Raw genomic sequence first — 24289 nt, 5'->3', positions numbered from 1 at the left:
TGAGGTGATGAACTTCAGACTGATGTGCTGTGTTAAACACATATGCACACTTCCTTCCAAAGAAACTTATTTTTACATCCTGCTGAGCTTGAATTATTGGAAAATTACACATACTGTAAGGTTCACCACACAACATAAGGTTACTCTATGTTGAAGATTATAAATAATATAATACTGTATGTGCATTTCAGCATCAATATTGAATCAGTACACTCTAAAAGTTTATTGTTTTGGGACAGTAATCAGAATAGATGACCTTGCTAGACTTGCTTTGTAAGATTTGTAAGAAATTGTAACATTGTAAGTCAAGCTGGTATACATTATTTAATTTGCCAAGTAACGGGATAGTTATTAAAAAAAAAGCAACAGTCAAAATGAACTCATGTTTAACATACATTGAAAGTTATGGCTAGCAGTGGGAGGACATTATGTTATTCAACCTGGAATGTGAATGTCCTGGGTTGTCCAATTAAAAGGAAGAAAATACTGGAACATCTGAAAACTAAAAAAACAAGATGTAGTATTCTTGCAGGAAACACATTGTTGTCCCCAGGAATCAGTTAAATTATGCAGGGACTGGATAGGACACGTGTCCTTTAGCACTGGGTCATCTAAAAGTCGAGGAGTAGCTATATTAATTAACAAAGGCTTACAGTTCAGGCTCAGGAGGGAGGTTAAAGAGGAGGAGGGCAAAATAATTATAATAGCAGAGATACAAGGACATACTCTGATACTGGCCAATATATATGCACCCAATGTTGATCACCCTAATTTTTTCGTAGACTTAGAAAGTAAGTTTCATGATAGTATCCAATATTTCTGGGAGGAGACTTCAATGTTGTCTTAGATCAAATCCTTGATAGAAGTAAACCAACATTAAGTAGAATGCCTGACTCTGTTTTCACTTGTTAAGAGAATGTGTTCATGGGTCTCGCAGATGTGTGGAGGCTTTACCACCCAACGGACAGAGATTATACTTTTTACTCAGGAGCCCGCAAAATCTATTCAAGAATAGATTTTTTTCCTAATTTCTAGCTCCTTGCTGCCTGCCACACTATCCTGTTTAATTGATAGCATTCTGGTAACAGACCATACCATGGTCAGACTACAAATGACCCCATATCAGGAAACAGAAAGAACACAGATGTGGCGTTTTAATTCATCTTTATTACAAGATGTGGGATTTAAGGAAGATCTTCGAGCCCAGATTAGGCTATATTTGGAGACCAATGTCCCCACAGCTCCCTCTGCCATAGTGGCCTGGGAGGCCATGAAGGCCTTTCTAAGGGCCTATATTTATTATTCAATATTCTTCTCATAAGAAGAAGGTCAATGCTGCTAAACTCACAGAAAGGAGAATTAAGAACACTGAAGCTAAATCAAAAAGGAATATATCTGAATCTATTTTAAAAGAATTGACCCACTTTAAATATGAATATAATATTATAATATCCAAAAAAAACCCCGAATATCTTTTGTTCTAGGGCCAGGCAGACTATTTTTGAATTGGGGGATAAAGCAGGGAAATTTTTGGCTAGGTACATATTAAAGTCCATATCTTCGGAAGCAGCAGTGACGACTGGGGATGGAAGCATGGCAACTAAATCTAGGGAAATAAATGATGTATTCAAGACATTTTATATAAATCTTTATAGCCTACATCTGAAAACACTGCCACAGACAAAGAGATAATGTCATTTCTCAACAAATTATACCTTCCTAAGCTGAGTGTCTCTCAACAGTAGGACTTAGATTTACCTATTAGTTCACAGGATACTTTACAGCAGAATTTTTTTAATGTTATGCAGAAGACATATTACCATTATTTGAAAATATGCTTGCAGAAGCATTTGAATTTGGCAAATTACCTTCCTCATTAAACCAAGCAATTATCACACTTATACTTAAAAATGAAAAGGACCCGACTGACTGTAAAAGCTATTGTCCACTTACTTTTACATCCTGCTGAGCTTGAAATATTGAAAAAATTACACAACATAAGGTTACTCTATGTTGAAAATTATAAATAATATAATATGTGCAATTAGTAACCTTATGTTGTGTCATGAACTTTATGTTGTGTAATTTTCCAATAATTCAAGCTCAGCAGGACGTAAAAGTAAGTTTCTTTGGAAGGAAGTGTGCGTTAGTGTTTAACACAGCACTTCAGTCTGAAGTTCATCACCTCATAGTGACACTGAAGTTCATTTTCAAGTTCATTCAAGTTGTCTATTCTAATGTCTGATCTGTGATCAGTGATTTGTAATAATAGTAAAAACTTTGTAAAAGTTTTCGAGAGAGTTCCCCTTGTAATTCTTAGCTATTCCATATGCAAACATGTCAGCCAATCACAAGCGTTGACACTGAAGTCTCACAGCAGACACGCCCCTTCAAACAGAGCGTTCAAATCAGAGGCTAAAATCAGGCTAGGAAAAATGCCTTTTATTTCTAAATTATGAAAATTTTTGATGTAAAAATCATACTAACATTATAAGGGCACCCCAGCAAACATTATAAAATAATAAAATAATCCAGTTCATGACCCCTTTAAATCAGTACCCTCTAAAAGTGTATTGTTTTGGGACAGTAATCAGAATGGATGACCTTGCTAGACTTTTTTTATTATGGAAATGTGCTTAAACATTGTAAGTCAAGCTGGTATACATTATTTAATTTGCTGGGTAACAGGATAGTTATTAAAAAAAACAGCAACAGTCAAAATTAACAGCTATCCTTTAAGCTATCCTGAGTTTTGTAATATGATCTTGTCATCAAAAGCTGTAGTCTGGCATTAGGGCCGCTTTGACTGATTATCTGCAGCCGAAGCGCAGATCCTGCTGGAGACTCAACATGCCGTCGTATTTTTCTTTGAGTTCAGCGCTCGTCTTGCTCTGCTCCAAACTGGGCCAAAACTCCACCCAGGTCCTCTCGCCCAGAGCGTACCGACCGCTGAAGAGGAAACAGAGGAAGAGCATGTTAAACAAGGTCTTATGACAAACTAAAACGAATCAATTGAATCCTTTGTCCTTGATTATTCTTCAAAATCAAAATGTCTAACATTTCTTTCATTCTTCTTACAGAAGAATCCACTTGTGGTACAACTTAGCATTTTTCTAACATGACTAAGCACGTTACTAGCATGATTTAGTTGTTAAAGTCCCCCTGTGGTAAAAAATCCAGCTTTTAATGTTGTTTATATGTCTATGTGATGTTTTTAATCTGCTTTAAGACAAACCATGTGTAAATTCATAAGTCGACTCCATTTCTGAGTATTTTCTCCTTAAAACTGCAGTGAACCAAAGACAGTCTCAAAAACACAGTTTGAAATCGCTGGTGTTTCTGACGTCACAAACTACCTTGTAACCAATCAGATCAACGTGTGATCGTCAACGAGTGGATCTCTGAGCTGAGTGAGTGAGTGGAGGCGGGGCTCATTTGCATATTCATAGAACTGCGTGTACTAAATGAGGCAAAGGTGTTGGGTAACATTCAAGCTACTTTAAGGTATGAAGATTTTTTTCCCCAAGGTAAAAACTTTTAAATATGTAATTTTGGATAAATGATTGATTACAGGGGGACTTTAACATTTTCTAGCATGATTTAGCACATTGCTAGCATGTTTTATGTGTTGCTAGCATGATTGTAGCATAAATTAACACATTGCTAGCATGTTTTAACATGTTGCCAACATGTTTCTAGTGTGATTTAACACGTTGCTAGCATGTTTTATAAATGAGATTGTTTCTGTGCATGTTCTAATGAAAATGAGAGCAGCATTTATTTATTATGAATACAGATAGCTACAGTAGGCTACATGCTTTTTCTTTTTTTTTTGAGCGCAGTGTAAATGCACAATATGTGAACTACACTATGCACTTTTTTTGTCATGTTTGCAACATTACCAGGCTTTCATACTTCCTTCAGTGAATTGAGTAGTACAACAATGCAAATGGTGCTTTAATAATAACAAGCAGGCACAATTAACTACCCCACTAATGTTTAATTGTAGTTATTGTCTACAAATAATGTGATTGCACACAAAAAGCTCTCTCTGGAATACAGAGGCATTTTCACAGATCAGGACACACACGCTTTGAACCACAGGTCAAGTGCACTTACTTTCCACCTTGCAGTTGTACATCCTCAGACTGGCCCATGATCAGATAGCTCTCACCCCGCTTCAGATCCAATGCTTCTTTGCATGAGATCTGTACGGTGAAAGTGCGCCGCTTGCCCTCCACATCGTTTTCCGGCTCTACACAGATAAGCAACATTTAAATACTGTATGTAACACAAATACACAAGTTTGGTGACATGTTTGAGGCTCTATGTTTGTACTGGCACAACACAACTAAAACAAATCTAATTTGTTTCTCCCAAAATACTGTAAAGGCCAGACGTGTGTAGCTTATTTACTGTGGGTTATTAAACTTAAACAAGATAACAGCAGAACATTTGTATATCGCTTTAAACTTGTTGCTGAAATAAGTGGGAAACTTAATCTTTAAATCGACATCATTTACAAATGTATACACAAAAGAGTGGTTGGAGTGAGGAATTATACCTTTTTTGAGGGCAATTTCAATACTCATATTGTAATAAACTGTTGAAGCGTCGTCATCTTCACTCTCCAGAACAGCTTTATAAACTGTAAAAAATGATAAGTATATATGCTGAAGACATTCTCATTAGATGCAGTGTGTTGTCTCTACAAAAAAACGAAATTTTCATAATTTATTACCGTAATTTATTTTTGGTTCACATGCTTTCTTATTACGCAGAGCCTCTTGAATTTTCTCCTTCTGTTGAAGACTGCAGTTTTCTGTATCAGCAATAGACAGATAAATGAACCTGCTGTAGATTAACAGCATAACTTACTTAAACTTTCATGAAAACAAAATGCACGTTACCTTCGGCACACTGGCAGACATCATTCTTACAGATTTTTTGAAGAGCCCCTTCCTTCCTGGTCGGATGATAAAACTTCACACAGCGATTTTCTAAACATTCAGGAATCATGACAACACATGGGTCACACGGGTATACAGTGATTGTGTTGTAGAATCTGAGATATAGCAGTCAGCTACGGAAATAATATCCAAATAAGTCATAAAGATAATCAATAAACTTACAACATCTTTTACTGTAATCATGAATTGAATGGGACTTTAACATGCAGAGTTAATCATGATTTAAAAATAGTTACTGCTTTTTCTTTATGAACCTACTGTTGTAATGCAAATGATATATTGTGGTTGAAAAAAAAAAAAAAAAACCGTGGATTTGCCAGAGGGAAAAATATGTAAATAAGCTGATAGGGCGGGAACACGCGCGCGCTGTGAAGAGCAAAAGAAAGAGAGAAATATCTCAGGAGAGCATGGTGGTTTTAGCTGGCAACAAAAAGACAATTTTAAGTTTAATTCTGTTCGTTTTTCTTCTGGTAATATTGGTTTTGTTCTTTCCAGCAATCGCGAGGATTCCGTGAGTAGCTACCACACACACACACACACACACACACACAAGTTGCGTATAGCCTAGCCTACTTGTTTTCATACAGCTTCAAACTGTAACCTAACAGAAACCTTTCTGCATTTTTACAATTAAATATATATATATATATATATATATATATATATATATATATTTACCTTATTTTATACCGATTTTACAAATGAAGACGTCCGTAAATGGAGGTTTTAAGATTTTTTGTCATGTTAACTCATTTGTGGGTACACATTTATAACCAAACATGGTTAGCACACAAACACACACGTGCGCCAACGACAGTTTAAACCGTACGTTTTTTTTTTTTTTTTCGTTTTTTTCTTTTCTTGTTTTGTTAGATGAAAGCGTGATCTGTGCTAGGCTTGAAGAACAAAAAAACCCAAACAAAATGAAGAATAAAATAACATTTTCTAAACATTTAGGAAGTATTTTCAGCACGCTCCACATTGTGAAGTTTGCATGACATCAATCAAAGACAGCTTATTTGAGAAGCATTTATGGTTGGGTCTGGCTTTGTTTCCTGGGGAACTTATCAAATCTTTTTTGTAATTTATGTCAGACTACTGGAGTACATGTTTCATCAGTTTCATACCTATAGAGTAGTATTCATATACAGTGACTGCTGCTGGTTGAATAAAGCCTCCATTCATAATCCTGTGCAGCCTGAAGGCGATCATATCTCTCCTGTTATTTGAAATCTGCAAGTGTAAGTGCAAACAGCAGACACTTTATAGTAGGGAATGCGGGAGGAATTTTGAAGTTTCATTTTTAGTTCAAATAAAACAAAACAAAAAAAAAAACAAAAAAAAACAACTGTTATAAATGCAATTTAAAAAAAAAAAATTACGCAACATATAACAAGAACATATAACTTATTCTGTCCTCTTTTTGACTAGATGTTATTGAAAAGTCACAGCATATTATAATCACTTTAAAAATATGAATAGAATTTATGTAACAGAATCTATGTTATTATTCATTCTTATAGTAATTATGGTAACACTTTACAATAAGGTTCATTAGTTAATGTATTAACTAACAATGAACAATACATTTGTAACAGTATTTATTAATCTTTGTTAATGTTAGTTAATAAAACTACAGCTGTTCATTGTTTGTTGATGTTAGTTCACAGTGCATTAACTAATGTTAACAAATACAACCTTTGGTTTTAATACTGTATTATGTTGAAATTCATATTAACTAAGATTAATAAATGCTGAAAAAGTATTTCATTCTTAGTTCATGTTAACTAAGAACCTTGTTGTAAAGTGTTACCATAATTATTATTTAATTTAGGGAGTAAGAGTCTCACTTTGCCTTTAACCTTGTTTCTAACATTACAACACCTATATATGAGTGTTTTCCGAGTAAAACTGCTACAGAGACCTTGTCCAGGTAGAGGATGAGGGATCCTCGCTCTGAAAGCTGCTTGTCCATCTCAAATTTCTGAATCAGCCTGTCCCGTCCAGTTGACAGCTACAAACAGGAACAGAAAGTTATTTTTGGGGAGTTTGACAGCTTTTCTGCTTATGCTTCTTCATGACCTTTAATGCATATCGCTTCTGCATTTAGCCTCGGTGGCCACCGCAACTTCCCGTGAAGCGCAGGGAATGAAAATTGTGAGAAAATTAAGCATAAAATTACATTTTGGAAATTTCCCACAACAGGACAAAGCAATATTTATATGATTTACCTTCACAGTAAAGGTATATTTAAATATAATATGCTAAAATTTTATGCTGACTATAGTTATTAAAATATAATTAGTTGTTATTAAAAGAGTTTGCTAAGTGTGGGACAATCCCAGACCGGAAGCTCATCTAGCACTGAAATTGTAGTGGAAATATTGGGCAGTCCATGCATATTTTTTCGTAGTGTGAAAAAAAAAAATGCAGTTTGTTGGGACTAATATGCACATTTCAATTGAAACCCCATGGACTTTCCATTTTGGCAATAGCAAATGTGATAATAATGAAAAAGTGATCCATACCGCCTTCAGATCATTCTCATCCACAACAAATCCCGTCAGTAATGATATGTCCAGTATAGACATGGTGGCGTCCTTGTCCGCAGACAGATATCTGTGGAGTCAAAGAAAACGTGAACTTTCAATTGCACTAAAATATGAGGTTGAGACAGTTTTCTCCAACTCTCTTAACGTCAAAAAACATGCACACATCAGCTTTAACAGAATATAATAAATGTCATGATAAAGTACTGTAATTCCAGCCAAAACTTTGGACTGTCCACAATGTTAGTTAAACTAAACTTAATTAGTAATTCATTTGATCAATTCTTCATTATTCACTGAACTTGGATATTGTTTAGTGCAAGTTTATACTTTCAGTATTCAGTTGATCAGAACAGAATATAGTGATGAAAATGGCACTTATTTGCACACCTGGTTTTGATAGTGAGTTTATAACTCTCAGTTGCTCCCAGATATGTTACTAAAAAGAAAGAAAGAAATTGTTTGTGATTTTCCTCATTTGTAAGTCACTTTGGATAAAAGTGCCTGCCAATTGTAAACACACACAAGTGGGCGAATGTCACAAAATGTGTAGGGCATTTCACCAAAAACAAAATAAAAGCAAACATTTGTTTTTATTATATTTGAATCTTATTATATATTTAATTTTGCATCAATAAAACAAAGCCTGTTTTAGAAACATTACTATTACTTTCATGAAAAATAAATAAATAAATTGTATTTAATTTTGGTTACAATACAAAATATTGTAATTTTTTTTTTATTGTAAGCAAATGTAAAATTATGCAAAACATTCTGACAAAATGACACTTGTGAGGACCAGCATGATCATACATTTTTTTTTTACATTTTTAAATATATTGTATTTATGATCATGTCTCTCTCTGAAAATTGAAGACACACAAATCTGACCTTGATCATCCCTTTCAAAAGTCAAATCAAGCTCAAAGTTCTTGCAGGTGTCACTCCTCTCTTTCGGTTTTGCATAGTACTCAGTCACAACCTGCCGAGGAGAAAAGAGTTTTCCAAGGTCTGGTGTATATTTTCAGTGTTTAGCTTTGATTTATTGCTTTTTCTTCAGTCACTTACAGTTACAGCGACCTCTCCAGAACCCTTGGCACTGATGGTGATCTGCCTGCTGGATGGAAGCTGTTGATGGACAAAAATAATAATGCATACTAATCAATCTTGATAAAATATATCAAATGTTGCTGATCAATATAAGAATTACATACAGAGGTTTCATCTTAAACCAGGTACACCCACAACAATATGACTTCTTGTGTGAAATTAAAGCTACACCCTGTGACATTAAGGGTCATTTATATCTAACTGTACAATATACATCTTAGGACTTTATTAACATTATTAACTCAATGACATTAAAATGGTAGCGTGCAAACACGTTTTCCACTCACCTTGGTTGTTTGTGCGAGATGAGAGTCTTCTTTGCTGAACCTCCACACAATCGGCTGCTGGCTGCCTTCCACTTGGATGGTCATCTCCAGCTCTAACAGCTTGATGTCCGTCACTTTAATCCTGTACTCGGCTACAGCCTGGAACACCATGATGGTGGCCTGGGAGGGAGGAGACACGTTTGAACGGTTTTTCGCGTGTAGGTTTTTGCCCTTTTGGTCCCTCATCTTTCCCTCGGGTCATTTTGACCCGAAACACATTTAAACAATTTTTTTAAAAGATTGAATGTTCATCGAAGGGGTCCAAGACCCAAGGATTTTGTCGCACTTGAACCACGAATACACAAAAAATAAATTGAATGGATTTTTGTGGTTGAAATTTAAAAAAGTAACATATCTTTCCCTCGCGGGTCAATTTGACCCCCATAGGAATGAATGGAGTGCGAGGATTGCTTCAATACACATAGAAAAACCTAAAAATGCTACAACGGACCCCGACGAACAGCTCATTCGCTCCATATAGAGCTATAAGGCCATCTAGAGTCAAGAAATATCAATTTATATATTTTTTTTTCCACAAGAGGTCAGCAAAGCTGAATTAAAAGGGTTATGCATGAAATTGTGAGTTATTTTGAATTTAAGTTGAAAGAATGTGAGTAATGTGCTTAAATTACTATTTATTTATTATTTATTGATGAAATCTAGTAATTTAAAAGTAAATTAAAAAAAAAAAAAATACCCAAGAGGGAAAGATGTTTCAAAGTGCGAGGGAAGGGTGAAGGAACGGTGAAGGTTAAGGTTTATAGTCTGTTCTTTTACAGTTTTGGCTTTGGCACAAAATGCATCCAATGACTACATCGTTCAAATGACATGAATTCATTTCTCACTCAGACACAAACATCTCCAAAACTCTGTGTGCGTTCAGGCCGATTTGCATGTTTACATACTCTTTTCAAAACCTAGCATACCTAGCATAATAAAAAACTGAATAAGACTGCAATATGCTACATTTCTTCAGAGTAATACATTACCATGATGAAATATATTCCAAATCTAAAAAATGAAATACTATTTTAAAAAATTAGATGTACGTATCTGAACACCTACATGGGTGTTAGTGTTTCATTTTCATTGCCATCTATACAAAGTGGACATTTTAGGGGTCATTTTGTACTGTAATGTAAACATGGACCATGTAACAAACTGAGTGTCATTCTTTTTTGTAAAGAAATTTTATCTGTTGTGGTCGTGTTTTGATTTGTTTTTTAAGTCATTGTTTTATGAGTCAGTGTGTTTGTTGGGTAAAAACCTTTTCTAGTTTTATGGAAGAATGAATTGATTTGAGACATGTATGAAATATTTTGGAAGTTTTAGTGTATTTCTGGGACCAGATTTACCTACAGCTTGCGCCAGCGCAAACCCTCTTTTGGCGTTAAAAAACTACTGTCAGGATTTAAAGACACGCAGTGAAAAGCTCGTGCTGAAAAGGCATAGACAGAGTTATTTTTGCGGCTGACCTTATTGTATATGCATAAGAATTTCTCTTTCATGCGCAAATATTTATGATGATTGTGTGATTTACTAAGGTTTGCACTAGTCAATTTACTGGTATTTGCACCATTATTTACCACCATTATTTATTGGAAATGATCTGGCTGCCTCTGTGTTCTTTAAATTACGCGTCGTCAGTCGATCACGCACAGAACCTTCCCATCAGCACTTTTCTGGGATCACACTAATTTGCCCTGTTTAGTAAATCTGGCCCTAAATGTGAAATTAACTGCTGTGCCAAAGTGAAAGCTGGTAATGAGAAATGAAAGGTTTTGAAAAATTGAGAAATGTGTCCTAGCTATTGTAAAAAAAAAAAAAAAAAAAAAAAAAAAAATATATATATATATATATATATATAAATATATATATATATATGTTGCATATTAAACATACTGTATGGACAGCTATACGATGTTTAATGTACACTACAAACCTGAGTTGTGCCATATCCTCCATTGGACTGCCTCTGGTTGTTGAGCCAGTTTACGATGGGAGCTGCGCTCTGAAAGTCTCCAGCTTTAACAAGAGCCAGAAGTGCATAGGCCGAAGCCTCCAAAGTAAAGCTACTGCTTCCAGGCACGAGCCAGTGACTTCCATCTGTATGGGGTTAATTTGGTATAATTTTATTTTTACAGCATATTTCGCCATAAATATTGTTCCAAAGCAACTATACTTTATTTTTGAAATAGGGTAGACAAAAATTCAAAACACATTATATGCTTCTTAACTTTGTTTTATATTGTTTTATATGAAGTTTTATATTGTGTCATCATTGTTTATTTGTTTATGCAAATTGTATGTGTTTATTTTCATTATCATTCTACACTACCAGTCAAAAGTTTATAATAATCAAGATTTTTGAGTCTTTGTCTTCCTTGCTTTGAATAATGTTACATGTTATGTGTTGTTCTGCATCTTAATAATTTTTGCTTTGATGCCTAGGCAGGTAAAACAAGAAATGTTAATGCTGATAGGATGATATGGGTGCTGCATCCCACATAGCAACATTTTGACATCCCAGATCCGGCCCACATCTGGCACACCTGGAAAGATGATCTGGCCCACTTGCAGTGTGGAATGACAGCCCTTGGGCGGACCGCTCCTGTTTGCCAGATCTGGGCCACAAGCAGGCCATATCAATGCCACATCTCAGCCAAGAGCAAAGAAATAAACCAGAACTGAACCTTATCTGAGCCACAAAGTCTGTGTATATTAAATATAGAGTCATCTCAGCCTTAATAAGCCTGTTAACAAGCAGAATCACTGAAAGAAAGAAGAGAACAGAAAAAGAGACGAGCAGAAACACAAGAACTACAACTGACTTCAGCCACAGTCTAAGATGAAATCAACTGATGAGAAAAGAAGACATTAAATCTGTGAAGATCTCAGCAGAGGAGGATTAAACAACTCCACAAACAGCATTACCAGCTTCACTTATTACTAACCAGACTGACTTTATTTCTGTCAGACGTCTACAGAAGTTCTTATTGAGAATTAACAGAGGTTTAACTCTAATGTGTTTCATTTGAAGTCACCATAATGATGATTAGTGTTTCCATTAGTTGGGCTCTTAACTCTTATTATATCTTTAGTCTTTTTTTGTCTTTTGAATCTAAAAATTGTGTTGTGCCATTAATATAATTCACGTCACAAACCCTGTGTTACTGCAGCATGAGATCCAGCAATATTATAAAAATCAGTTAGAAGTTTTTAACAAACATGAGCACGAAAGTTTAATCTATGATGACACACACAGTTATCAACAATCAGCATATTGACTCCTGTACATTTCAAGCTCAAATAATCATAAGAAAAGGGTGTTTCTTTACCTGCAGAGGCTTTTCCTAAGAGGACTTGTTTGACAAGTGCATTTCCATTGGCTAGAGCATAAGATGTCATAGCCACTGAGTATGGGTTCGTCAGGCCATTTAACTGAGATCTAAGGTACGCGATGGCTTTATCAATGCTACTCTCGAGACTCTAAAGAGGAATAAAAACAAATGCGAGAATAAATTACGTGCATGACATATAATAAATTAACATTGCTGATATGTAGTTCAATGAAGCTAGCAACAGATTTTCACTTTTCACTTTTTTCAAGTATTAACTCAAAGCCTAGCAGGACTCACTGAGATTTGGCCAGCACACGTGCTTCTCCCCTCCTGTAGGGCAATGAGCACAAATGCCGTCATGGATGCTTGTGTGTCTGTCCCACGTACGTTCCCCTGTGTCACAGTGATGTCAGAAATAATGCATAAGTAAAGGTGTGGTCACAATTACCATTGCAGTGTGAAATTTTGCACGTGAAATCCAGTCATTTAAATGGGAACTGGCACAGTGAAGAATTTCGCTAGATAAACCTCCGCAAAAAAAATTTGCATTGTTGACCAATAACAAGCTTCTTGGTTGATGTTCGACAGTGATTTCTGTGTGAGTAGAGACTCGTGACTTAGCAACAAAGCATAACAAAAGAACAACAATGGACAAGCTGTATCTACTCTGCCCTTTTTGTACAACACTACACTTAAATATTATTATATACATATATTAATAAAAGGGAGTGTTTTTAAAGCAGTTAATTAGGGATGGTCTGTTTGATAGCTGGTAGAATTATCCTTGGATGTTCATTTTGTCATTATTCTTGTACTTCATTCACGGTATTTTGTAGCATCAGGTGCCATTTTCTTTCGCCTGCAAAATTCCGCGGAGCAACGGTAACCACACCTTAAAACTGAGAAGATAAATTGTAAAATAAATGCTTGCAGGTTAACGCTGCTGTTTAATATTTTCAATGTTAAAATACTTTCCATCTTAATCAGCTGAGAAAACACTCACTCTGTTTGTTTGAAGAGTTCAAAATGTCAACTTCTAACTCAACTAATGTAAAAGGAAGTCTTGGGAAAAGCTTTTTTTGCAATTGTATTGTAGACTTTAATAGATAGATATATTAAGGTAAAAGTTGCTGCATAATTTGTAATGGTTTTACACCTGGTTAGATGTCAGTGACAAACCACCTTCTGTTTTTGTTGTTTCGTATGTGCTAAGTTTGAATATGTGGAAGCACAAATGAAAGAAGTTATGGAAGATGACATTTTCAGTAAATAACAACTTAAATTTTGTTCTGTTAAAACAAATATATTATAGGCTTCAGATGACTTAAAACATAGCACACAAGTAGTATGGCCACTGAAGAAAGAAAGTCATACAGGTTTGGAACAACATGAAGTTGAGTCAAAGATGAGCGAATTTTCATTTTTGGGTGAACTATCTTTAAAGTGTCATAGTGTTTAAAACAGGTCTCACTCACAATCATCTCTCCATGAATTACAGGGGCATCTTCTTTGAAAGTACCATCGGGTAACTGCTTGTTCAGTATGAGCCACTTGAGAGCAGAGCAGATCACATTCTGGTCTATGTTTATGATGTTACTGGCCATGGCAAATACTTTAGCAACATACGCTGTCAACCTTTAGGAGAAAGGCAACTAAAATTTAGTCTTAATGATGGCAAGATGCTTGATTAATAGTTCTTACCAAACAAGTAGAACTATTGAGAAATATATCAGTTACCAGGTGCTGCTTGGGCGATTAATCCATGCGGCATACGACCCGTCGGTTTTACGATACGCCAGCTGTTGATTATAACCTGTACATCAACACAATTAGATGGCCAGACTCTATACAAGAATGTGAAACAAAAGTTTCAGAGCACAATAGTTTGCATTCCAGTCTTATGTTTAGTTTACCTTTTGTAATATAGAAAACAGCTGTCTGTCTAAGCCCAGCCTTCACGGTGTGCCACTGATTGGTTTTATCCAAGTAATGCGTTGCAATGACAGGCATCGTTAGGCCAATCATGTTCTGCTCCCCACAGCCACCAGGCTGGACAACCAGGGAACCCATGGCATGACCACTTATAGCCGCCTCTATTGTTATGCTGATCAAATCTCCTGTGCACAAAGAGATTGACATACTGGTAAAAAACTAAGCCATAGTTTGTTTTACTTACAGGATTGGTTAGAAGAATCACCTATTGCTGATACATATGTGGTCGCAGGTGTGTTGGGCGCCTGGTCCCTCAGTATTAGGCTCCTGATAACCTCCACATGTTCACCACCTGCTCCAGAAATATGGGAACTGTATAGTCATGCTTCACTCTTATTTGTACATGCAGGACAGGAATTTGAATGACTAGTGTGGCCTTTATTTATTATTTACAAAGAAATCATCCAGGGCTCAAGACAAAAATCATAAAACTTGAAACATTCACAAAACACTGAATGTGAAGAAAACACTCCCAACAACTCATGAAATGCCCATATAAAGGTAAAAATATATATATCCTTGACAATCAGTTCCAGAGGCTACAAATTTCCCCTTCAAGTATTAGTCTACCCCCCAAAAAAAAATCAGTCAAAAAAGTAAATGATGACAAAACAATGATTTGTGTGCATTTCTTTGTTTTGTTGGAATCATCTTACCTTTCTTAGAAGGATTTAACTGTAGATTTTGATTAAGTTTGGTCAAAACGCCTTCAGCCTAAGGAAATTAAGAGAAGAGTGAGTGAGAGAACAAATTCTCTGTGTTCAAAAAACACATAATACATATTTGCAACTAGCATGTTTCGTTTTCTTTAAAACTTGAGGAAAGCTGTGGGGAATGTATGCCAGTCCATTTCTTTATGTCCCTGTATGGAATCTGCATGTTTTGGCATCTCTTGTGTTCTGTTCACAATATGTTAAACCTACACTCTGCAAATGATATACTGTCTTTTTGTTTTCTAATCAAGATGGGTTTTTTTTTTTTTTTTTTTCTTACCACCACTAGGAGATCTTTCTTCACGCCATCGCTTCCACGTCCCGAGGCAGCTGCCTTCACCTCAATTGCATGGCGTCCAAAAGCCATTGGGACAATGACAAAAGGTACTGAATATGATGACTTAGCATCTACCGCCACTACGATTTGGAACTTTCCTTTATTACTGGCCGGGCTGCAGATGTCCTTGGTTTCCTTCAGTTCCACACGTACCTAATGCAAGAAATGAAAGTCAGATACTCCTTAAGAAGAAAGGAGAATAGCCAAAGCATATTTTGTCATCACGCTGAGCGCCTGTCTGATAAGGTTTGCCATAGTAAAACATTCTTCCAATCTGACCTTTACTTTTCTGCCGTAGAGGTTGTGGATAATGGCCTTGATTTCAATTTGCTCATTGCGCACGGCTGAATATGGAATCTTCAGGTCAATAAAGAAGTCCTTCATCACTATCATCTCATGAACATCTGCCACACAGATACCTTTGTAGAGAAAAAAGAGAGCAAGCCGTCACAGAAAGCATGAGATGTTTTGTAGGCCTAGAACATTTTCAGCCCAGGACAACAGGACATAGAAAATGGAGCGATGCATTGAAATTATTGTCTGGGGTAATCAACAGCATGCACTCAAAAAAATGCTATGTTGGCTTTAATTAACTATTTTTATGTCAAATGTTGGCTTTAATTAACTTTTTTATGTCAATTAACTTAAGTTAATTACATAAGGTTAATCCAATGCCAGAAACTGGATTATTTGTTTTGGTTGAATGTAAAAATATAAATTTTAGGATAATTGAACTTAATTAACTTAATTGTTTTGGACAAAATTAAGACTGTTAACCTTATTCAACTAAACGCTTGGATTAACCTTATGTAATTAACTTAAGTTAATTGAAATAAATAATGTTACATAAATCCAATGTAACCTAGTTACGTGGAACCTGTTGACATAAAAAAGTTAATTAAAGCCAACATTTGACATAAAAAAAAGTTAATTAAATCCAACATAGCATTTTTTTGAGTGCATGCCACAAATGCAATGCATAAGGATGGAAAATTCCCTGGAATTTCCTTTAATATGGACAAGTGGTTTGTATGTTTACAACATCAATCTGTACCATGCGTCTTGGACAAGCTGATGGCTGTGATTTCCCAGGTAGTTATGGAGTCTTTCAACTGTAGGCCATTTCTGGGTATGGTGGTTGTTTGACTAAAAGAGAGATCATCTTTTACTTAAACAGGATCATCACTGGCTGAGCACTGACTGTTGAAAACTGCAAGTCATACTCACCACTGGCGGTCAGTTGACGGACAGTTAGGCAACACCACTTCCTCCCAAAGCCAACTTTCAGGGAAGAGCGTACGTGACACAATGTCATCTGAGTTCACAAACTCTTCAGTTTCACCTGTGGGTGAAAGGGTGGTTGATTTATTTAGACAAAACAGAAGGTAAGAAGGTAATTTTCCAATTGGATCAATTCCTGCAATTCCAGAACCACAACTTGTAACAGCTCTGCCTGCTCAAGACAGACCTGAAGCAGGATGTGAGTCCAGGTGAATTCGCTCGAGTGTTTAAATTGAAATATGTATACTATTTTTGAGAATGCTCTTACTGCGGGATAGAAGCTGTTCGCCCTCTTTATCTGCCTCTTTTTTGTTGTTGGTCATCTCATTGCAGCAGTACAGGAAAGACTGTCTGCACTCCTCTCCATCCAGGATAAATCCTGCCCGATACTCACAAGTGTATGTCAAATCAACCATATTCTTCATTCCATCCATACAGCAATCCTTCTCAAGGCCAGAGTACTTGTTCACTAGAGGTGGATCAGAAAAGAGAAATGGACAGGGACTGATTACATAAAATTTGGTTAGTCTTTTTTTGTTTTGACTTATCTTTTACATCTACTGATTATAAATGTCTTTTCAATTGGGGGCCAGCACCAAGGGTGTATAGGCACATATGGTTTCTGTTCATTTTCTTGCCATCACCCTCATCTCTGGCTGGGAGTCCATGAGCTGTATGAACCCCTAGAACTGTATGGTAAGAAGTTGTGATAAATGACACACTAGTTGTGGGGAGTTCCAAAGTTTTTTCAGGCCAAATTTAAGGTCTCTCTCTCAAATTCTCTAGTGTTGAACTTGCAAAATTTAATGTCATATGTATTTTCTCAAACTCAAAATTTGTGTCAATGATGCCATCCTCACATTTGTGTTGATACAGTGCTGGTCAAATGCTATTCACATACTGTACATACCAAACCATTCATCTATGATGCATCTAAAGTAGTTTCTTGACAATTATTTTGATTCAAATGAAACCTAGTAACTAAACTTGGGATCATTCACTGAGTGTAAAATTTGAGGTTTGCTATTTATGGGTGTAAATGGAGGAATAAAGCTTTCTAACCTAGAGTCTCCCAGAGTTGTTTTATGCTCACTTCTCGTTTTTTCCTTCGAGATGAAGAAAGGCATGCGGCATCTGGAACAGACCAGTTTTAAAAATGGAATTAGTCAGATGCATTCATTGATAATAGTGAAGTCTGTACGTGGATCATTTTGAATAGGTCAAGTAAATAATGCAAGTACTTTTTCTGACGCTAGTGCCTCCAGCAGAGCTGGACTCAAACAGCAGGCCGGCATCACTAAAAACTTGCATGCTTTCTTTTCCACTTCCTGCTGTGCAGCCAGTGTCATGTGACTCAACAACGTCCCAGATCTGTTGGAGGAATTAATGACAAAGTGAATGAAGTCAATATGTTTAGGTAAGAAGATTTGGCCTCATTACAGTTACAGTGGAAGGATTCAATTCTGATCTACCAACCTTTGTTTGAGTTAGTCTGTTCTTGTTGTTGAGAACATAAACACCTTTATCCACAGCAACCAACCCAACCTTGGCCCCAGGGTCTCCTGTTAGTCTCAAGCCAAATTCTTCACCAGGCTCATAGACATTCTTAGGATTGCGGACTTCCACTTTAAGCTGGGAGAGCAAAGAACATAGATCAGAAAACAAATGAAGATCAATTCACAGTGTTGTATGACCAGGGCCAAAATACCGTTCCCATGCACGTGTCCTTCACGTCGACCCAGACTGAATCAGACACCACCTCAGACGAGCCCACATGGTAATAAGCCACAAAGCGGAAGGACGGCACCATGTCTTTGGTTACAGGTAGAGACAGAGACACTAGAGCTTGTCCTCTCCTCTTGAACCTGTCCGCTTGAACAATCTGACCTTTACTTAAGATCTGAAAATGAGGCAAATAAAAGACACTGAATACATTTTTGGAAACATTGTCACTGCTTGAATCATGACATGACTGTCTCTAACCATGTATGTGTAATCTTGATCTTTGGCTCCTGGACTTCGTCCAGTGTTGAGATTGACTTTCATTTGATCACCGATCTGAAGCTCTGCAGCATCAATGCCGATGTGCAGGTAGTTGTTGGAGCCGCCTTTGGGAATGTAAGCGAGAGCCGTCATCGTCTTCACTGCCTGCTGTTCGTCGCTTAATTGTGGATCTTTGGTTTTTGCCTGAAAAGAATCAATACATTGTTATATGTGCAGTAATATACTCCATTGGTTTTTTTTTACATCTGTTAATCTGACTGAACATCAGTTGAGATGGAAGGTCTTACAGTGGTCTGCAGTGTAGAAGATCCTCCTGGAGTATTTATGGTAACCTTCGCAATGCCATTGGCTCTTGTTTGACCTCTGACCCCTCCAGGATTGACCTCTACTTCCACATTTTTAGCAGGAGTTTGGTCAGGATTTGTTACATAGACCTTAACATAAAACCCAGAACAAAAAAAATAAGGAACACAGTAATATTTACTGAAACATTGCTCTTAAGGTTATCAAATCATGTTTTTGCTTTTTAGCCTATGTTTTATACCGAGACATCGAAGGGCATCCCAGGTTTGAAGAATTGTGGTGTTCTTTTGAAGTGGATGGTGTACGGTGATGTCACAATCTGAATGCCTTTCCTGGAAGCTTCCACCATTTCACTGCCTGAAACACACAAGCGTATGATAATAAACAGAAATGAACACATGCACATTACATAATGTTTCTGAGGCCTGAACATGTCCACGCTGTTGTCCAAGAAGAAGGTATGCCAGACATGGTGTAGTTCTTACCAGTGTCGGTCAGCAGACTCACTGTAATGTACAGTGATTGGCCAACAAGTTGCATGATGTTTGGGAAGGTCTCTAGGATGTGATTTCTTCTCAGTTCTGCAGTTCCACTTCCATCAGAGATCTGACATTCAACAGGAAAACTTGATCAGATCTGTGCAAATGTATTTGTCAACTATCAACTGTCATATATGGACTCATTATACTTTGTGTGTGTGTCTGCATATGTCTAAGTAGAAATTATGAACACATAAGACACGTGTTTCTGAGTTTACGCCATTCTTGAAGAGGGCCTTTTTATATAGAAAAAAACCCACAGAAATGATTCATATATGGAGAAGAAATAATCCTAAAGAGTGAGAGTGAGAGAGAGAGAGAGAGAGAGAGAGAGAGAGAGAGAGAGAGAGAGAGAGAGAGAGAGAGAGAGTAGTACCTTCACTTTCTGTAAGGAGCCTGGCATACTTATCTTCCCTTTATCTTCAGTAATCACACCAAATACAACAAATCCATGACCATTGACTGTCTCCCCAAACAAATACCTTTAGAATACACAAACACACACTTATATACTTTAATAGCTAATATATTCTAAAACATTATTGCAACTGTATTAATATTTGCTAGCTATTAAATTAGAAAACATGCATATGGCCATAATATTAAGTACAAAAAAAGTGCTGTACTTGGCTTCGATCTCGACTGATAGACTGTCATCGTTCACATAGAAGAAGGCTTTCTGTGGTCTCAAAGAGACCTCGAAGCTGGGCAGGACTGCAAGAGGAAAGGGAAGAACCTGAGTTAACACTGCATTGCAAATGTCATTGGTGTATTGTGCAATGCTGTTTCGTAACAGCTCGCAAAGACCCATCCAGAGACACTTACCGTATTCCTTGACTTCAAACTCACTGGAGAAGTTTGTCTGTGGGCTGTTCTGGTGCCACGCCATAAGTTTCCACATCCCTGGGCTAATAAAAGTCACAGTCTTATTAAAAGATAACAGGTACTTTCCACAAAAAGGGTACAACATTTTTCAAAAAATCTTCAGAAAAATTTAATATGATATCATATTATTTATTTTAAATGAGGTTTGCAATTTATTTGGGCTAATTTCAAAATAAATATTAAACATATTGAACACTTGTCCAATTCCTAAGGACAAGCAAAAGCAATAAAGGCACAAAGATGTGTCCACCAATTTGTACTGTACTCTATTTTTGGAAAAGTGCCAACAAACTGACTCAGCAATATTAGGTTTTAAGTATATTCAATACATTTGAAGTATTGACAAGGATACTCACCTGGCCGGATCAGTCAGGCTGAATGTTCCTGACACCAGTCCTCCACTGGGATAAACGGATTTGCTCTGAAGGCTGATGCCATCAGGTGTCTGTCAACATTGAAGATTTATTCTCTAGTTGCAGTGAAATTGACGAACACATATAAACATATTTGTGTGTAACAAATTTGAGCTTGCATGCACAACCAGACAAAATCAGTTATTCACATTCACTGTAGAGTACAAAAGTCTAAAAAAAAATGCCGGTGATCTCAGACTTTTGGACCCCACTGTAGTTTAATATGCACAAATACACAGACGGACGGCACATTTACCAAGATCTCCACTCGGACTCCACTTTCTACGGCCTGATTCATGCCTGGACTCAGTGAAAACACCCTGTAAAAAACTAGAAGGAGAAGACAAACATCTGTGTCATTGCATCAAAGATCTCAAGAGACAAAACTGGCTCCACCACAAACAAATGTAGAACAGCAAATATTTCCACCTGTGCTGGCTGGAGTGTAGATGGTTTTATCAGTCTGTAAAACTATGTGTCCAGATTGGAAAATCACCATGACCTGTTTCTCCAGCAGCTTCTGTGGAAACTGAGCTTGCAGGATGACATATTGCTCCACTCCCTTCTCATAGGCATATGCATTACCAGGTACCTACAGGCACACGATACACGAAACAACACGCTGGAACAGTGTTCACACAAAGCCCAACATAGCAAACTACCATCCATCGGTTTGAGTCCACTGTAAAACACATCCTCTCTGATATGCATGTTAACATATGGACATTTTTGACACATAGACAACCTTCTCACCTCTATATCTACCAGCTCCTGGTAGTTCTTGGCAGATGTCAGAGCAACTGATGTACTCGTCACTTCACGCTTGTCTTTAACGTTTCTCACAGAGATTTTAACATCCAGACTGGCTCCAGAATAGTCCTGCGCCTCCACAAACACTTTCTCTGCGGACCCGACTCTCAGCAGGTTCGGGGCCGAGAGAATGTAGCTGAACAATACAGGTTCATTTAGGAGGAGCAGGTGGGAATACAGAAGAATATTTCAGTCACACTTTATTTTAGGGTCCAATTCCCACTTTTAACTAAATGACTTTTGCCTCAATAAACTCCTGATTACATCTTATTAATAGTTTGTAAGGTAGTTGCTAAGTTTAGGTATTGGGTGAATTAAGGGATGTAGAATATGGTCATGCAGAATTAGGCATTAATATGTGCTTTATAAGTACTAATAAACAGCTATAATATCCTAGTAATATGCATCCTAATGAGCTACTAGTATATAGTGAGAATTGGACTCTAAACTAAAGTGTTACCAATATATCTTAGTCTCATTTCACAGCACTTTTACAAAGGATACAGCACTAAATAATGTATTATTTACTGAAAATTCTGGCTTCCAAAGTTATCTTATGAGATTAATTTAAATACGGTACTTTATGTTTAAAGGAATAGTTCACTTAAAATTTTAAATTCTGTCATCATTTACTCACCCTCAAGTTTTTTCAACCCTGTATGAGTTTCTCTCTTCTGCTGAACACAAAAGAAGTTATTCTGAAGAATGTCGGTAATCAAACAGTCGATGTACCCATTGACTTCAACAGTATTTTTTTTTTTCCTATGATGGAAGTCAATGGGTCCATGAACTGTCTGGTTACTGACATTCTTCAAAATATCTTCTTTTGTGTTCAGCAGAAGAGAGAAACTCAGACAGGGTTGAAACAACTTGAGGGTGAGTAAGTAATGACAGAATTTAAAATTTTAAGTGAACTATTCATTTAACACCATTTATTACATGGCTTGGCTGAATTCCAATGTAGAATGCGGTCTGTTATTTCTTTATAACAGACCGCTGCGAAGTATAACAGACCGTTGCCATGAAAAACAGCGCGTTGCTATGGACGCGGAATGGACTATTTTCTTTGGCGGAAGCAATACAATCGTTTTTAAATCAATAAACTCCTTTTTGAATAAATAATTTGTGTCAAATTATTTATTTATTTTGTAGGTAGCCATGTAATAAGCGGGATAATGTATAGTGAGCCGGTTGTTATAGTGAATAACAACCCCTTCAGGCTGATTCAAGATCCCTCCGCTTCGCGTCGGGATCCCGTTCAGCCTGTCGGGGTTGTTATTCACTATAACAACCGGCTCACACATTATCCCTTACTTAACAGTTACACCCACAATTATCTCATTCTGTTGTGAGTGATTTGGTTGGACTAATCAGAAGCTCTTTGCAAAAACAGATTAACAAGACACAACAATCCTGTAGCTGGGAACTAATTTCTTAAAGCTGGAGAAAGACCTTAACAGCTATTTTAAATAAGATTTTAAATCCATTTCATCACAACTCAACAAGCATCAGTTGTGTGTGTTTATACTCACAGGGGGTCGCAGAGGGAGAGGAGGGGTAATGAGACGAGTACCGCCGCCAGCCACACCGAGTCCACGCGCATCATGCCTGTATCTGAACTATAGCAGACGCTCATTCTCAATATATTCATCCTCACTTGAGTCCCTCCCTCAGTGAAGAGCATCATCATCATCCTCACTGTCAGTTATTGGGTAACATGGGTGGAGGGACCTGAACTATGATTCACTATGATCATCTTGTGCGATTAAAGTTGTGACATTTTCGCTTTCTTCTCCTCTGGGTCAGACCACAGATTGTAAAAAAAGACCATCACTGCAGCATCATGCTGTCATGCAGTGATGTGCCTTTAAATAGATTGATCAATCAATCAATCATTCAGAGTTTATATTAGGTAAAGAAAGCAGGTTTGTTCCCATTGATCTCGGCCCTTTATATGACCCCAAATCGACTTTTCCGTAGTTATTAAACATGGTTCCCTTCATCTCAGTTGCATAAAATGTTGTGACTTTTTCTGCATTATCTATTTATACACGCACACACACACACACACACACACAAAAAAAACTGGGCTTGATTTGGTTGTTCTAAAGTGTTAAATAAAAAAATAAAAAAATCACACTGGTCTTTGGGGTCGATACGACCCCACATTGGGGTTGGGAATAGTGATTTTTTTTATTTTTCATTTGTCATTTCATTTACTCTTCACTTTTGTTCCTATCCACTTATTGCTTTTTTGTTGTTGTTGTTGTTGTTGTTGATGATTTTATTTACTTTTATTTACAGAAAAATGTGTTTCTTATTCTAAAGTTAATAATTTTATACATTTCGATTGTTAAAAAAATAATATGTAATAGCAATCAAGTCTTTTCTTTTAGTGGCAACTTATGTGCCATTATTGCAAATTTATTTGGCATTACTGCAAACTTATGTGGCATTATTGCAATAACAAGACACTTCAAAAGACTTCAAACAACAACAAAACATTTTTTTCTAATGGTGTAGTTGAGGAATTTTGCAGTAAATAGGTTAAAAAAAGTACGTCACATCCCCCAAAACACAGCATAAATGTATAGATGTATAGAAGTAAATTAAAAAATATATATATAATTTGTATTATTAAAATGTATATTTTTTTGTAAGACCATACTGACCCCAAAGGACCACTGTGTGCACTGGAAACTTATAGGGTTAAACA

General features: G+C 36.6%; 1 protein-coding gene across 1 annotated transcript; it reads right to left on the bottom strand.

Moving 5' to 3' along the window:
- Positions 1-1639: 1639 nt before the first annotated feature.
- On the bottom strand, positions 1640-23179 carry LOC307152110 (complement C3-like; the record flags this gene model as incomplete). The annotated part of the gene is made up of 41 exons (XM_079860506.1): positions 1640-2949; positions 4120-4255; positions 4565-4648; positions 4742-4822; positions 4911-5000; positions 6098-6203; positions 6895-6984; positions 7499-7589; positions 7910-7958; positions 8411-8501; positions 8588-8647; positions 8917-9075; positions 10898-11061; positions 12294-12444; positions 12594-12689; positions 13772-13931; positions 14034-14109; positions 14210-14413; positions 14494-14580; positions 14945-15002; positions 15282-15491; positions 15618-15757; positions 16393-16484; positions 16566-16680; positions 16888-17088; positions 17682-17753; positions 17861-17990; positions 18096-18251; positions 18328-18519; positions 18603-18806; positions 18911-19057; positions 19168-19283; positions 19412-19532; positions 19842-19947; positions 20092-20179; positions 20291-20373; positions 20707-20795; positions 21020-21093; positions 21193-21355; positions 21517-21709; positions 23106-23179. The coding sequence occupies 41 exons, from the start codon at positions 23177-23179 to the stop codon at positions 2811-2813; spliced, it is 4938 nt and encodes a 1645-aa protein (XP_079716632.1). The 3' UTR covers positions 1640-2810.
- Positions 23180-24289: the final 1110 nt, after the last annotated feature.

The sequence above is a fragment of the Squalius cephalus genome, assembly GCF_949319135.1.
Source record: "Squalius cephalus genome assembly, chromosome: 2".
Lineage (NCBI taxonomy): Eukaryota > Metazoa > Chordata > Actinopteri > Cypriniformes > Leuciscidae > Squalius > Squalius cephalus.
The sequence above is the reverse complement of the archived record's forward strand: the minus strand, read 5'-3'. Positions and strand labels throughout refer to the sequence as shown.